Genomic DNA, 17,824 nt, shown 5'->3' with positions numbered 1-17,824 from the left:
AAGACGGGAGGCGGAGCCGGCGGTTGGCGCAGCCGCCGAGCCAATGGGGGCGCGCGGCGCTCGGCGGAAGGGCGGGGGCGGCGCGCGGGGAACGTTCTCTGCCCGACGGCCGCCGGGGCGCGCGCGGCCAATGAGCGCCCGGCCCGGGGAGGGAGGGGGCGCGAGCGCCTGAGTAGGAGCCGCTCCCCGCGGCGCTCCCACCGCCTCCCCCCGTGGCGTTCAGCCTATCCCGGCCGCGCTCGGCCCCGCTCCGCTCCCCGCTGTCGGGCGGGGAGGGCGGCCGGAGCCCGGGGGAGGGGAGGCGCAAGGACATGGGCTGGTTCTGAGTGCCGGGGGAGGGAAGTCGTCGTGCGTGTGCCTCCCTAGATTTTCATAACTGTTTGTTGTTGGGTGGTGTAGGTTTGGGTTTTTCTCTCCCTCCCCCGTTTTCCAACAAGGCGAAGGGGAGAGCGGCGACTCCCAGCGCGCCTGCATGGCTCCCCTGCCCCGGAGCGCCCCTGGAAAATAGAACCCGTCTGGGGCCAGGTGACATCCCCCCGCCGCCACGCTCACGGGAGCGGCAGGGGCGGACGAGCCACCCCTGAGGACATGGAGGGACCCTCGGGGGAAGCGGAGCTGCCGCTCCTCACGGTGAAGCACGAGCTGAGGAACGGTGAGCGGGCGGGCCCGGGGGTCGCGCGGGGGCGGAGGGGCCCGGGCGGCCCGGGCTGGGGAAAACGCTGCTGAGCTCCGAGAGAGTTAGCTGGGACCAGTAGGGAAATCTCAGTGGCGGGGGGAAAAAAGAGAATGACCTGGAAGGGCAGGAGCGTGTACGATGGGGGCGGGGAGGGGGCCTTCTCTTATTTTTGAAAAAAGTAGTTCACTTCGACTTCTGCTCCACGCCTGGTTCGCCTGTCCCACTTCCCGGTGGTGTCTGGTGCTTTTGAAGGATATATAGTGTAGCCAGGCTCTCTTATAATATTTTTTTTTTTTTTGTAAAGTATTTGTTTGACCGACTTCTATGGCTATGTTGGGGGGGGGGGGTGGGGGGGCGGGTTCCAGTCCTAAATGAAGTCGTTTTATGTGACATCTTTTCTCTGACCTCGGTGAAATCCCGGAATTGTAGGGAGGGGAATGTGCCAGCACGTAACCGCAGAGTTTTTTGGCTTTTTAATCTATGAATCTTCTTGTAGCTCGGTAGTTACTTGACGACCCTCAGGAGTAGTAGTTCAACGTGTGAAATATTTATGACCTTTAAAGATAGAACAGAAATGCTCCGTTGTTGGTTATTATGTTGGGGAAGAGCTTTATTTCTTTTCAAAATAGGGATTCTCTGGTTCTCAGAAGTTTCCAGGCAACTTGAACACTGCAGTAAATCTAAATTTTAATGTTAATTTAGAAGTGCATGTAAAACATAACCAGAATGTATATTTTCTGTATTGATTGACAATGAAGGTGCTGTTAAGCCATGTCCTTCGTTCCTTTTCTGTCATCATCTTTTTCTCCATGATGAAGTGAGAGTAAGCGTAAGATGCCGTTCACTGCAAAAGTTTGAGAGAGTTGCTCGCCGGGTTAATGGAGCTGACATTCTCGAATGGGCCGATGTGAAGGGCAGGTGGTGGTGCTGGGTCTCCTCGGTCGCGTTCTGCCTCCTGCCCCGCTGTCCCTTGGTCCTGGGGTCGGGGGAGGTGCCCCAGGGGAACACCTATTACCCTGAGGAAGAAGAGCTATCACCCTGCTTGGCGGGCGGAGGAGAAAAAAAAAAAAAAAAAAAAAAAAGCGGTCTCTTGGTAGTTACAGAAACCGAAGGGTTTGTAGTTTTCTTCTTTCAAGAAGCAAAAGAGCTGCTGGAAAACATAGTTGTCTCGATAGGTGTTGCTACATTTAAGTGTGGAAGAGGAAAAGGTATGGGGAAGGGAAGTGGGACACATTTATTCAATATATTTACATAACTATGTCTAGATTTCTTTTATAAAGGTTGAGAACACGTGTCTCTGAGGGATTGTTATTTTAAAGATAGTTTGAGGAATAAACACATTTGTATAAGCTAGATAAAGAACTGTCTAATGTAGCGTAATAAGCATGATTTTATCCTCATCATGTAGCTGTATGAAGTACCAATTCTCACTTTTTTAAAAAAAGTTCTCAAACTTGGTTGTTTGTCTTTTTAAGCTTCTGAAATTCAGTTTAGTAGGAATAAGTTGCTTCTCCCTTCCTTGTTCTCTACTCCATATTCAGTGTTTAGGAAACTGCTTTCTGAAAAATGCTTTCTAGCAATGACTTGTCTATTTCTGGAGCACTAGGGTGGAGGAGGGAGCTGCTCTGTCATGTACTCCTGGGAGACTCCTACTCCTGAAGGTGTCAATAGTGTCATTCCTATGCAAGACGTATGGAGACTGTTTCAGAACTTGTCTATACAATGCACAGAGAGAGAATAATTTGAGGAGAAAAGTTGCAGTCAGCTTCTGTTGATACAAAATATAAAGCTATAGGATACCTTGGATGTTCAGAGGGTTCTTTTTGTACTGGGTCTGGTTGTGTGGATGCTTAGCTGCTGGCTAGGGTCAACCCACCACATCTTTAAAGCATGCAGCATGATTATTTAATTTTGTTGTTTTGTTTTGTTAATTTTAATCATTTTGGGAAAGAGTGAGAGGACAGGTAAGAACTAGAATTTGGAGCCGCTGGATCTTTGTCATTTCTAAATATGTTCTATATCTTGAATATCTTTTATTGTGTGATTTGTTTAGATTCCAGTGTTCCCCTCATCTCTGCGTTCTTTCTTTGATGGTGCTAGCTCTGTGACTAATTGAATAATTTAGAATTACATATTGAAAGTAGCTGTTGGTTGGCAGATGAAAAAGAGGTCAGTCTCCAGAGTGCTTTGAAAGAATTTACTATTGTAGTAGAAATACTGGCTTCTTTGAAAATCATATTGTGGAAGCTGTTACTTGAACCTCACGGTAACAAGCTCACTAATTCAAATCAATCAGGTAAACCCACAGTTACACTTGCATTTACAATTACTTGGTCTTGGGATTGCTCTAAAAGTATTAAATGAGTTAGGGACAGGCATTTATTATGGTCAAGTGAGTAAGTGAACATACTTTAGAATCTGAATTTAAGATGAAATGAGGATCCTAAAGAATGAAGCAGATGAGTGTTGTTAGCTCCAAGCAAATATGGAGGCATATGGAAATGCTTTAAGTTAGAGTGTGCAGCGCTGTTGCTACATAGACCAGCTGATTGTTAACCCTATCATACCACGGTTTGACTTCTTTTAAACTTTGACTTTGAAATTACAATGCTGGCTTTCATATGTAGGGTCAGATTTAATTTTAGGTTTATATCTCATAGTCTTAGAGCCCTGAAATTCCTCTGTTGTATGACCAAAAAGTAATTGCTGGATAAACATCACTCGATAGGCATGTAGATTGGGTCTGTGATAGGGAAGGAACACTTGAGTGGCTCTGTATGGTATCATGTGATGTGCTGTGTTACAAATACTGAGCCCTGCTCTGTGTGCATATATGTGATGGTCTGCAGATAAGACAGAGCAGTGACTTTTAGTACACATGTCATTTAATAAAAATATTCTCCTAATATATTTATCCTTTCTTTTTTTTCTTTTCCTAACACCAAAACATTTTTGTTCTTGATAGAAGGCTCACAATTCAGCCACTTCAGAACAGTTACTGTCTTTCTTGTCTCACTTTGGGAAGGAAAATGAATTTTTTTGGGAAAGTGGAATCTCTTTTCAGGAAGTAGAAGCAAAAACATGCCAAAGTTGAAATAGTAAGAAGTGGTGACTGTCTCTGATTCTCACTGAAGCTCTCCAGTGAAAATCATAAGAAAATGACACTTTCTTTAGCATTTATTTCTGGAAAATTTTAAAGGGAAAGGTTTTATTTTTTGAAGGCTAACTTTGAGAGTTAATGCAACTTTTAATATTTTCCTGACCTTAGAAAATATATATTATTTACACTGAAAAAAATAATTGTTGCATCTTAACGTTTCTGTTGCTTAGTAATGAACTGAACAATGGCAAACAAAGCCTATCAGAGGAAACATTTTACATGCTAGAGAAGGATATGGAAGGAGAAGAAAAGGCTTGTGATGTCAGAAGATAAGAAAGAAACAGAACAGTTATGAGTGAGATTTCGTCCCCACCTCTTCTCTGAGGAGGAAAAAAAGGATTGAAAGGATCCTATACCTTAAGTGTGTGTGAGTGACTGCATAGGAGGTTGCCCATCTTGTGGCAAACATGTGAACTCCCTGCTTCGCCCAGAGAGAGAGAGACATTACCAAAACTGGGATCTTGAAGGGAATTTGAGACATCCTGTGAATGTATGGGCATGGGCTCTATATACATTGTTTGTTTTGCTTTACAGAGTTGTTGTTTTCCTTTTAGCAAGTCTGTTTTGAGGAGGATACTGGATTTGTTTTAATGTTATCACAATCTTTGGGCTAAAGAACTTGCTTTAGTTTGCAGTTTGACAGACATACATGAGAAAAGTCATGTATAGCACAGAAATTCATGTAGCAACAGCCTTCAGAACTCCAAAGGCAGAAGAATTTGGAACCTCCTCTTGAGTCAAACTTACAATTCAGTATGAAACCATAAAAGGCTTCAGAAAATAAATATGTGGATTATCGAAAGGGTTTGATAATGCAGATTCTTAGTTATACCTTCTTGAATGGGAACTTAAATTAGAATGGATTTATTTGTGACCTGCAAGGTTCATGTTACATTCTAGGGAATTGTGAAAATTCCTATGACTAAAAAACATGATGAATCATGCACTAAATAGTGAATTCAGCCTTCCCTGTGGAGATGCATCTGGCACCTGTAGAGTATTTTATTTTTTCTATTTTTTTAGAGGAAACTTTATGAGGCTTAAAAGATACTTTTAAAATAAAATTTTCTGTAAGACAGATTTTTCTTTTTACTTATTTACAATATATGGATATAATATGTTATAAGATTGCATACTAAACAATACATATATGATATAATAAAATAGTACATAATATATATAATATATAATTTTGTATATTCTTTAGGAATCAGGAGTTACTAATAGTTTATTATTTCAAAGCTTGGATTGCTTTTGCTTCTATTTTTCTCTTGAGCAGTAAAATATATGTTTTCTTGGATTGTGGGAACTACAAAGAGTATTTTAAGTTTATTTATCATCTTTAATACCACTTCAGTCTCTGGATTTTACTCTTTACGCAGGCAATATTTTCTAAAAATACTTTGTAGTCTAGGAATTCGTTATTTATCTTCTGGTAGCTTTGATTATGAAGAAGGATGGCTATTGATCCTTCCTGGGTTTTGTTTGTGGCTTTTTGTTTGTTTTTGTTGAGTGGGATTTTTTTGTTTGCTTTGGAATCTAACAAACCTGGCTAAAATGATCTGTAGAAGGGTCTGGTACAACTGATCATTTTGCTGTCATTGTTTCACTGATGTTCTATAAAATATCTAATATAAATGAGGATTAATAGTTGCAGTCTTCACTGTCAGCCTGTTTATTAGCTCTGATCCAGTATATTACAAATGTGATGGTCTAAAAGCTTATGCTTGATTCCACAAAAGACTTAGGAGTCGCAGATGACATGTTAATATATCTTATATCTATATATCTATATATCTATATCAGAAGGCTGTTCAAAGAACACTTGCCAGAATTCCTTAACCATATGACAAGGCCTGGGTATCTGAGGATGTGTTTTCCCAATATATTTTTACATAAATATTTCTGTTGTATCCCCATCATTGCATAATTTGTTTTCTTACGGTAAACATGCCCTCTGTCTCCTCCTCCCCTACTGAATCCCAACAATGAGGTGCAAGTTCTACTGAGATTTCTTTGCTCCTGACTCAGTCTGTAGATAGGTAGATGACCTTGTTTGTGAAAGACTCACGTTACATGCAGTTTACTTGAGTTTGTGTTTTATTTTGGGATCTATTGTGACTGTTTTCTCATTTTTCTTGACATCTGCAAATATTTTATGCTGGCATGGACAGATGTTTATAAAAACTTTACCTGGGAGAGAATAATTCTTAAGTTTCCCAGTTAATGTCTGCATAAACAAATATGTAAATACCTTCCATCAACATATAAGTTATCAGTTGCTTTTTTTTTGTAGATAAACTAATTTGTATTTTGTTACTTTTGATGCTGTGTCCAAGGTGTCTGTGACTGAATTTTTATAAATGTTTTCACTTATTACTAATGATAGAGAAAACTGAAATTGATTCATGTCTTAGAAATAATTTTTTGTTTGAGAAGATATGCACAATCTTTAGAGATCTGATTGTTTCAACTCTGTTCAGCATTAGATTATCTATAGCAATTTTATTAATTAGCATCTTGTCTAATTACATTTTGTTTGGGGTTTTCATTGGTTTTGGTTTTGTTTGTTCAGGTTTTTCTTTTTGCAATTATGTGAGGTATAGTGTTGCTACACAGTAAGTTTCTAGCTGACCATGGAGGTGCCTCTGGGTTCAATCTTGGTGACCTCATAGTGATTCAGCTCACAGTAATGATAAAACTCATAGTGAAGTCACCTCTGTAAGAGAAAAAGCTAATTTGCTAAATGCAAATGGATCTTAACCTGGAGCATTTTCCAGTTCAGACTACTGTGAGGTTGCATCGTTAATCTCAGATGTCTGGATTTTTACACTTTTTTCAGCTTCCTATATGCAAGTAATATCTTCGGTGGGATAGTCTTCTATCTTATATTTTCATGATGGTAAAGACAGTTTCTTATTGTGTATTCCACAGCATTTTATGCTTCTGAATTTCCACATACTGTATTCCATCAGTATACATGTATGCTACTACACATAAATGTATATGGATACACATTATATCAGCTAGTCCTTCAGAGATCTTTGTCGTTTTTGGCTGTGTAAACTTTGGCTTCCAAGCCTTCTAGAACGAAATCAGCTTTATGAGAGCTTGAATTTTTTCCAAATTTTTTTCAAGATTTAATTTTTTTTTCTCAGCTCAGGTGGTCTTACCCTTAAGCATCTAATATTCTAGAGAATCAGCAGTTACCTTAACTGTGATGCCCTAGAGTTCAGAGCAACATGAACTGTGTTTTCGTTTCTTTCACTTGAGTTCAGATTTCTGTGTATGTTTCAATTTTTGCTTATTCTTTCTTTTGCCTTAGAAACATATTCTTAAGATGTTACGGTTTTTAAATTCCATTTTAAGATAGTACTCTGAGCTGATTAAATGGTACTCTTGTTCAGTGACCTGATACTAGGTGCTGACGGTCTCGCAGATTTCAAGGACTTCAGGGTACTTTTACTTCCTTCAGAAATAGTTCTAAGTTGCTGTAACCAGTAACAAAGTAGAACTCCATAGAGCAGATAAACAGTATAACATATGCATTTTCTTCAGTGTCTAACAAATAGTTGTGTAGTTTCTATTTCATGGTGTCAGGTTTTTTTCCCCCCTGAAAGGTGTGTGCTCCCCCTCTCCACTTTGAGTAAGGCATACACATACAAGTTTTAAAACAGCATCTGTTCTTTGATGCTGTGACTTAAGTCGGGATGGGCCATTCTCTGAAGTAACAGGTGAAGATCAAGTTGATACTGATACTAGACACTGCAACCTAATACTTGGAATATTGCAGAATGTCTTCTGTTTAATTTTCTTTCTTGTTTTCTCTGTTCTTAAAATTGCTTGGTGAACCTGGAGGTTCATTGTTCTGCTTAATAATACTGAAGAATTGGTCTTGTGTTGCAGAGAATAGCAGAGACAAGTTTCAACTTTCACACAGAGGTTGATCTAGTTCAGCAGAGGAAACACTAGCTTTATTTGTCTGCTTCAAGACCAGCATGCAGTAGAGTCCAGAAACAGAGGACAGAGCACATTTTAACTTGGAAACAAACACTGTTGAAATGTTATTTCTTGAGATCCTAGAACTGCAATTAAAAGCTTATATAATCATTCCACAGTACCAGCTTGCATAGTTCTTCAGTCTTGGTTATCTCGAAGTTCAGGTGTAGTGCACGTGTCTCTTAGATCCCTTGGAGATCCTTCAAGGAGAAATGCAATTCTGGATAAACAGGCTGCCCTGTTTCCAGGGGACTGAGAATGACAGCTCTGGTCTTTGTGCACTGGTGTCCCTGCATGTGGAGGGAGGCTCGTCTTTGCAGTGGTAGTATTTCTGGATATTTCCTTTCTTTCTACCTTCAAGAGAGGATGATTGTGACTAGAATCTCTATTTCCTCTTTGTTTTTATGGATGCTTTGATGTCCTGGCCTTTCCATTCACTTTGTTTCTGAGTTGATGTGTTATCTCTTGCTATTATCCTCAGCTGCAAACTCTCTTTAACTGTTTTGGTGCAATGCTGGCTGGTGTGGACTACAGTAGGACTTTAGTAAATGCAGGATTCTTCTAATTGTGCCCATACTCAGAGAGCTAATCTCCCAGGGGATTTGTTTGTTTGTTTTGGTTTGGGGTTTTTTTTCCATTATGTACAACTATCCCTTTTGAGTGTCATGTATAGCTTCATGTTATTTGTGGAGAAACTCTCATCTTATTTACTTGGGCAGTACTTCTCTTCCTATCCAAACTTCGTTCCATTTCTTGGTGCACTTCTTCAGTTTATGTGTCCAGGAGAAAAAGTGAATTGAGAAGTAAATTTTCTGTTTCTGAAACTGCTTTCTGTGCACCAATGTAGATCCCATTGTGATTTTTACAGATAGGCTGTGCAGTTTGCACAGGCAGTTGTTGGGTTGGGTTCTGATACCATTTCCAGCGCGGTGATGTCTGAGGTGTGAGAAGCCTTTTACTGTTCTGTCAGTCCTAGTAGTACTAGCAGTCCCATTGCAATCCTTTAAAGCATCTCAGTCTTGGAACAGTTTTGTAAGTGCAGAGAGCATCCCTGGTGAAAGGTCCTCCAAAAATGGTCATTCGGGTTCCTGGGAGTGAATTTTTTTTTTGACTTATTTTTTTTTAATTAAGGATAATTTTACTTATTTCTTTATAGGGAGTAATTGTGAGAGGATTTGTCTCAAGTGTCCTATCATACTTGTGTGTGTTATGCAGCATCCTTTAGCTATATTGTGGGATGGCTTTTTTCCCCCTGTATAATGTAAAAAGAATGAGGTGGGTCTTATTTTGCGGTTATCATATGCTTATTTGTGGTGTAATTTTTTCCTTTTACTATAAAAATAATATTCCAGCAACCTCCAAGACCCTTTTTTTATCTTTTTTTTTTTTTTTTTTTAAGGATAAGGTCATTAAGCATCCTGAGTGGAAGTAAAAATGGAATTAAGTGGAGAGTGCAAAATTACAGCTCACATTGAAACAAGTACACAATTCAAACTAGATAGCACTCAGCTTTTTATTGTGCAGCCTCATGAAAGTGGAAAAGGTTTTACTAATGTTATTGAATGTGAGTTTATGGTACTGTTTAGATTAATGGATTGAGTTTTAAGACTTTTAGTATCTCTTTTTAGGCTGACAGCCAGCACTGCAAATCTTCAGCGTGTTACTGGAGATGCAGCATTTCTTTGGGTTCCACTCTTCCTATTCAGTTCCAAGAATATTGGAGGATTAAGTGACTGTTTTACTTTCTAGTAGGGTGTTTAATTGAAAAGCCTTCTGCTGACATTCTTAAAGGATGTGAGATAGTAAAACCTTTCTGGAGTGGAAAGATCCAAATTGTGGAAGATCCAAATCAGTGAAACTTGAAGTGAAAACTTTCTTCCCACCCCAGTTTGAGCACTTACTTAGCTGGTGTCCAGAGAAATTGTGTGTCCTGAATCTCTTCAGTGATGTCCACTCCTTCATTAAAAATTGGATACTTAAAAAATGGATACTTAAGCCCTGGTCTCTTTAGAATAGTCTGTGACTTCTTTCCCTGGCAGGAAAGACAAATGTTTCGACATGTCTGAAGCTATGTATGTTGAGTACCGTTTATCTGTTGAGAAGAGTAATGTGTAATATTAAATTGCTTAAAGACAATTTACTTTCTGTGACACAACATACCTTAATTGTATGGGCATTAACTCAGTCTGGGTTTGCCTTACCTGCTAGAACTCCTTTTTTGGCACATGAGCATGGCTTCCTTCCTGCTGTCTTAAGCAGTGACTGACGTAGCTCTAGCAGGAATATTTGTTCTGTTTGCAATCAAAAGTAGTACAGCAAGCTTCAGTTCAGCCTCTTTGGTGAATATTGACTCACTTGCTACTTGATGCTACATCCTTAATGGTACTTATGAGGCTGCTCAGTAAAGTGGATCAGGGAGCTTAACTTGGATGTGAATTATCAAACTTAGTTACTTTTTTGTCTTGCTGCTTTTCAGCCTGGATCGTTTCAATGAGGGCTTTTGCTGAATGATCGGCAGTCATGTTGATGCAAATGGATGCATAATAGGAATAAAAGATGGAAAAAATGGCAACTGCTTGGGGCTTTCTTTTAAGAGCTTAGGAAAGAAAAAAAAAGGCAATAAACAATAAACCAACCCTGCACAACCCTTTTTTTAAACAGAGGTCTTTACATCCCTGCTTAGAAAAATATATGTTAGACAAAATAAGTACTCAAAGTGGTATAGATTTGTATAAGCATAGAACCTTCTAGTTCTAGACGGAACAACAAATGACACAACTTGGTAGCAGCTTTGATTTTTTCCATACTTGTGAGTTATGTAGACTTAAGGTCATTTCTACTTGATACTAATGGAAAGTCTTCAACAATCCTGTGTTAAATGCATGAACAGTTGCTGGAGCTTGGTTTGTCATCCCAAACACCATATAATTCAAAAAAATGAGAGTATTCAGGGTGCTAGGTCTAAGGGATGGCCTGATTGCTATCTGTAACTATGTGATTGGAGATTACAGACAAGGTGGAACTGGACTCTTTTCAGAGGTGCCCAGTGACACACTGGAAGATGGTATGTACAGACTAGATGGGCTTCAAATACTATTGTGATTTTACATTCAGGTACAGGTGGGAGGAAGTAAATTGCTTTCCCTTGCTTCTCAAGTTGAGTACAATATGAAATTGGGATGTCTTTGTAGCACCGCTTATTTAATTTATTTGCTAACTTGGTTTTACTGAGGCTGTAGTAAGATGTCAGAGTGATGTTTTGCTGTACTACATATCTGATGTGATTTTTTTTTTTTTTTTCCCTTCAGCAAATTTGACAGGCCATGCAGAGAAAGTTGGCATTGAAAACTTTGAGCTCCTGAAAGTTCTTGGAACAGGGGGTAAGATGTGCTATTTTTAAGTTAAATGTTGGAAACATTACTCTTATGTATATTTTTTTTTTTCTAGCTGAGGTTTTGGTATTTGGAACATTCTTTAGGAAGATAGCACTTTTGTAGTGCATAGCATATTTTTTCAATTTTTTTTTTCACAGATATCATGCAAAACTGGAGGTCACATGTTCTTGCACAGCACTTCTGAAGATGCACTTTTTTGAAAAAAAGGAAACATATGGTTGAAAATTTGTGACAATTTAATGTAGTTTGTGAAAACCTGAGTTAAGACATGATCTTGATAATTATGTTAAGTGTTCAGAGTGTGTTTGGGGGAAAAAAAAAAGCGATTTTAATACATTATTAAATAAGGTGCTCCATTTTTTAATGAATCCATTTTAGGGTTCCTGTTGGCTCCATAACTCTGTCCTAGTCAGATCCTAGTATTTTTTAAGACGGATGATGTTCCTTCTTGTATTGTGAGTTTTAGCACAATGTTGGAGATTTTTAGGATGTTGTAAGATTACTAATTGTAATAGACAAAAAAAACTTTGTTTCCCCTTGGCTAAAGGGACACATATCCCCCTATACAGACCAAAAATAACAGCTTTTATTCTTTTTGGGTGTTTGTGCTTTTTCTTTTTGGTCAGTATTAGGTCAGATGCATTGTTGAGTAGATTTATATAATTATGAATGTGGACTATCATCAAGGTCTGCAGGAGTTTTATGCTAGTTTAATGATATTAAATTTTTGGACATTGTTAGCCATTAATGGCTGGCAGTGAGACTGTAGTTCACTAAGACATCACTGAAAAGTGCGAAGGATTTTGATTTTCACTTTTAGCTGTCAGATAGATTCTTTTAGAAATTAATTAAACGGTTAAAACCCGAGAGGATATTTTTCTGTTTCTGAAGTAAATTTTTTAAAGTTTAAATTCATGCTAAAAAATTGAAACCTTGCTGTTAAATTTCAATAGTTAGAGGTAGATACAAGGAAGCTTTAATTTTCATAGATAAATGTAGCATATTCCTAGGTAGAAGCAATCATCATTTTCTGAAATGATCAATGTGGATCTGAGTGGGGTTGTCAAAAATGAAATTATAAACAACTGTGCATTTATGAGAGGATGTCTTTCTCTTCAACTGATGGAAACATCAGCTGGATTTGTAAATATTTTTATTTTGCCTGTTTGTTACCTTTGCCATTGCTCTGACATCACTCTAATATTACAACTATCACATTTAGGGTACAAAGTAAGTTGGTGGTTTCATAAGGGTTAGTCTTCAAGTTCAGACTAGTAGTAGCCTGACCTCCTCTTGTCTTTAGGCTGTACCTCTGAAATAGCCTGTCTTGGTTAAACTGTTGTCAGTCATTCATTGCTACCTCCCATGCCTTGTTTTCTTCATGAACAGATTGGCCAAATTTTTCTTGGACTGGAATACTCTTGACTGTAGCAGGTAATTGTTAGGCTTGCAGTGCAAAGCTATTCTATTCACTCAGGTTAACAGGATAATTTTTGAGGGACTTTGAGAAAAGGCTACTTCAGTGGGTTGACAGTGGGATTGACTCTGTGTGTGTGAAGTAAAAAAAGAAGTAAAGTAAGCATGCCTGTCTGACTTCATCCTGCTCCAGTAGTCTTGCTGCTCTAGAAATGTCGTCTAAACAGATCTCAAACCATTGAAAAAACTGACTAAAAGATTCCTGCAAGCTTTAGGAATCCAAGGACTCCTTGGGTATCCATTTGTAGGAAGAGTAGTTGGCATTTGTTGTAGTGTTTTTTTGTTTTTTTTTTCACTCTTTTGATACACAGTTTTGATCAAGCCTGAGGTTTTAGCTTCAGAAATCTAGACCATCAGGGCAGTCAAGAAGCTTCATTCAGTCTCAAGCCTATGACAGCTAAGACTCATGCACTAGATGTGTCTGAGGTTGCTGGTTGCTAATTACTGGATGGCATTAAAAGTCAATGACCTGATCATAATGGAGCTAGTTCTCTTTGCTTTTGAGTGGCCATCTGTCAGTTGGCAATGTTTGCTGTCACATGGAATTGCTGAAAACACGATTCTGAAGAGGTTGGACCTCAAAGAGGTCCCTTAATTGCTTGGCCCAAGACACAGTCAGTTATACCTGCATTATCCCTGGTGATGATTCATTCTTAAAAGCCTCCAGTACCAGAGATTCTGAAACCTTCCTAAGGTGTTCTTGCTGATGAAGTTTAATTTCTTAACTTGAGAAACATTCTGGTCATTGCTATAAGCAAATAGACTTTACTTTGGCAGTGAAAGCTTTATTGTGGTATGAGTTTTTAGCTATTATTGATAGCACTGTAATATAACTAATGCTAAATAAAACTGTCATGCTGTTTTAAAATGCTTCACTGTGGAGTTATGCAGCATGCAGTGTTTTCAAACCAATACTTAATTGATCTACAGTAATGCAAGGGAGAATGTATTGAAACCTCACAGTTACATTAAGTGATGACGGTAGATGCTGTTTAAACTAATTATAATATTTTAAGTATATTCTGCCATGAAGCAACTAGAATAACCACAGAAGATACTTAAAACATGTTAAATTAAATGATACCTTGCTTAAAAATTTGTACTTGTGATAGTTTCTTAGACCCAGTGGTGATTCTTTTCAGTTAGCAGCAGTGAAGGTTTATTTAAATTTATTAGTTATATTATTATTTATATATATATAATATTATATTATTTATATTATATAATATAATTATATTTATATTTAAATGTATTTATTTAAAGCTTCATTTTTAAGCCTTATGTTTTTAAAATACAAGCATTTAAGATTATTAGAAATAGTATCTGCGTGTGCTGATGTTTCTCCTGTGGAAGCCATTTTTTGGCATAACTTATGTCATAACATAATGGCTTAGCATAATTTCATATTTACTATTTTCTTTAATTGGAATTGCTTTATTATGTTCTTTTGTCTGTTTTCTTCTAATAGATACACTCAATTAGAAGCATGCTTGTTGTATTTTGCTTTTTTGGTGTTAAAATTGTATCATACTATATGCTTTCTTCTTTTTGCCTGAGCCTCAATGGAAAGACAAGCAAAAGTCTGAGTTGGATCCTTTTATGTTGCATTTAGGGGGTAGTAATGGAATCAATTTATCCATTGAAGAAATCAGTAGCACTTTACATCAGTAGTCATTCTAAAATGGAATACATGACAGTATGCCACTGTTAATGAAGCTGTTAATAGTGTAATTGTTGCTTTGGGAACAAACTATTACTGGCTGGACTTCTGACTGGCCTGTGTTCTACTCAGTATACACTTTTTGAAATTGCTTAAGCCCTTTCCTTTTTCTGTTACTGTATAGCCTTGCTAATACGGAATTTTCAGATTTCCTGTCCATGTTTCCAGCTTGTCCCTCCTATCTAGTTAAAGCTTTTCTTCCCATGACAAAGAAGACTAGAGTCTATTCTATAGAAGAAGGTTAGTTTTCAGCAACATAATCTAATTGCTTCCCGAAGCCAGGAAAGGAACAACAGGAGAAGGTGGCTGTGTTGATTTATGCACGCCCACTTGGCTTATTTGCTTCATTCTTTGAAAATGTGTTTTTAAAATAACAAAACATTGTAGAGTGCATTCTGGTTCATACATTTTTCTACCAATGGATTATTTCTTTTTTTTCTACTGAACTTTAATAAATGCCACTTTCGTTCACTCTTTCAAGTGTGGTTAAAAAGAGACAATACAATTAGTTCTTGAGCATGTGCACTTATAATCCATTCTATCTTTTGAAATACAGTCTGCTAATGAAGACAAACAATAATGAGAAACAAGAATCTAACTACCGTATATGAAAATGTTTTATGTGTGCCCTTTTGGATTTAAGTGCTTATGTGGGAAGGGCATTCACCTTATATGTGGAAGATCCTTGGAATCTGAAGGACTTATTCATATAAAGGGAACAAATACAGTGAGATGAATGTCAGATTTAAATAACCATTTCAAAAATCTTGTTATACAAGAACATATAGTGAAGTTTCTTCTAAGAGGTCAGAAAGTATTCTGATAAAGTTAAGACTTAGTTCTTTCAAAGCATATTGAAGAAAACATAAAATATTCTCTCATAAAAGGAAGAAAAAGAAAGAAATGGGGATACTGTGCTCAGGAGAGTGAGACAAAATTAGTGAGTGTCTAAAAATAATTCCAAACTCCAATTAAATACTTTACTTCAGATTGTGCTGTGGACAGCTAGAATGTATACTGAATGGTGGGTGGGATGGCTAATTGGAGACAGGGCTTGGGAATGGAAAATTAGTTTTCTGCATGAAGAGCAGACTGAAAAGAGGGGGCTGCATTCAATCTAAGAACCTGGACAAATCCATCCTATTCATACACCAGAGAATGATGAAAAAAATTGTACATTAAATTGGAGATCAATAGCAAAGATTCTTATTGGAACTAATGTCAGAGAGAATAGCAAAAATGGTCTTACATTTAAGAAGGAAATGAGAAAATAAGATGATGATCCCGGGCAGCTCTTGGTTAGTTGTTGACTGACTTCATCAAACTTCAGCAGTATATAGTACCTTTAAAACAATTTCTGAAGAAAATAATTTACCTTGATTTTTTAAATAATTAAAAATTAATGGCATCTATATCCAGTGGTAGATTGTCTTGCATTTGAGAGTTGCCTTCTAAAAATTTAAATGCTTTAAAGATGAAAAAAAAACCAGTTAGGCATGTATTGTCTGCCATAACTATTTACTGTAATAAAATTTGCTTTCTTTTAAAAAAGGTGAAATAGCAAAAAAGAAACAAAAGGAAAATGCTGATATAAAGTACATTTTAAGGTGCAACTTATCCTCTCCTCTCACTTTTTGCCTTTCATATTAATCACCACTCATGTTTAATGGGAGAGGTAATTTATTCTCAGAGTAAGTAATAACACTGAAAAAATTCCATCAATTATTCCTGCCTATCTGATATCTAAGGAAAGATGACAGAGAATGCCTTGTTTTTGACAGTTTGGGACAATAAACTGAAAATATTTAGAATGCCATTATTTGAGATCTGTTAAGGTTTCTGTTTGGCTTCCCCCCCTCCCCTCCATTTTTAGTTGCTAGAGCTATTTGCCTTTCTATCTTTGCCACATCCCAGTTTTTAATTCATATGACCTGATACTAGCACAATGAAGTTCTGTCTCCAAGTTCCGTAGGCAGATTAAATCTAAATACAAATTGCAGAGCAAAAATGTCAATAGGCATATATTGTGCAAAAATACAACGAAATTTATTCAAATCCTTAAATATTTTGCACCTCTGAGCCTTTTCCTTTGTAGTCTCATGATTATTCTTACACTGACAGTAAAAAAAGGGCTTTAAGAAAGAGGTGTAGCTTATATTAGCACTTGAAAATATTAATTTAAAAAAACTTTCTGGACACAAATGTGAAGTTTTGATGAATTTAGGAGTACACAGAAAACCATAAGAACTGTGCTCCTTTTTCTCTGTAAGAATCAGCTGGTGTGATGCAATGCCTTAATGTGCTTGCATTTGTACAGAAAGAAGCAAAGAATACTTTATAAGTTAAGAATATTTTAATCTTTTTAACTCATTGTCTTTCAGCAAGTGTGTATATTAGAATATTCTAATGATCTGCTGAATTGTTATTTAGAATTATATGTATTACTATGAACATGAGTACTTATATATATAATTATGTCTAAGTATACTTATATGTATGCTTATATATACTTATGTATTAATATGAATTTGTGTTCATGGAAAGGGCAGTAGTAAAAGGGAAGTTTTAGCACCCAATTATACTTTTCTATCTCATGAGTTGAGTGCAAATTTGGTATAAATTGCTGGTGTGAAGTCTTTTAGTCACCATAAGAGCTGATAATCATTCTTAAAATTTTTATTTTATTTCTCTTAAGCTGTGAGCTCAGTCTATGGAAGTTTGTGTTTGTGTTATATAGTATTTTATAGTCTTTTAGCTTTTCTGTCATTTAATGTTTTTTCAGTTAATTTGGGGGATGGATATTTGTGTGTGTTCCATTATGGAGCATATATTGCTGGCTGAATATTTCTGCTTTGGCAGCAGATGAGATGAGCATAAGATTTTATGAGAATGAACATCAAAATGTTGCTCTTTGAGAAATTAAAAAAGCTTTACTGAAGTACAATTGTCAGGTAAGAGTATTGTAATTAGCTTATGTGCTCTCTCCTTGCTGCCACTCAAATAAATTGCTTTTGCAGTGTTGTCTTTTAAGTAGATTTCTTGAGATATCAGAGATTCTGGTGTTGAATATATTATGAGTCATTTGATTAAAATAGTGCTACTTAAGATTTATTCTCATAAAAAGTGCTGAGAATCGTCATCATTCTGTCAGTCCTTTTCAGATTCCTGGAGAAACTATTTGTACTATGGCAAAGCTCTATATTGCAAAGTCTTTTAGGGCAACAAGGGTATAGTTTCTAGAGATTCTTACAGCTATTACACTAATCAGATCATTTTCTCTGATACTATATGTAAAGCTGTAGTAGGTACTGCATTCTCTCACTTAAAATGCATTATTATACATTTCTGTAAAATAAGATTAAAGATACAGGTAACCAAGTATTATAATCACGAGGCTT

At 37.2% G+C, this 17,824-nt stretch overlaps 1 protein-coding gene across 2 annotated transcripts in view; it reads left to right on the top strand.

The window, feature by feature from the left end:
• RPS6KA5 (ribosomal protein S6 kinase A5) overlaps positions 1 to 17,824 on the top strand; it is a 70,022-nt gene that overhangs the window by 411 nt on the left and 51,787 nt on the right. The window contains exons 2-3 of one of the 2 annotated variants that reach the window (XM_086893022.1): positions 400 to 652; positions 11,144 to 11,215. In XM_086893022.1, coding sequence (XP_086749148.1) covers positions 400 to 652; positions 11,144 to 11,215 — 325 coding nt within the window. The remainder of the gene's footprint in view (positions 1 to 399; positions 653 to 11,143; positions 11,216 to 17,824) is intronic. The other variant, XM_086893023.1, reaches the window with a different exon arrangement.

Source organism: Cyanistes caeruleus, chromosome 6 (genome assembly GCF_971803275.1).
Source record: "Cyanistes caeruleus chromosome 6, bCyaCae1.hap1.1, whole genome shotgun sequence".
NCBI lineage: Eukaryota > Metazoa > Chordata > Aves > Passeriformes > Paridae > Cyanistes > Cyanistes caeruleus.
This window is presented reverse-complemented; position numbering and strand designations above follow the sequence as displayed.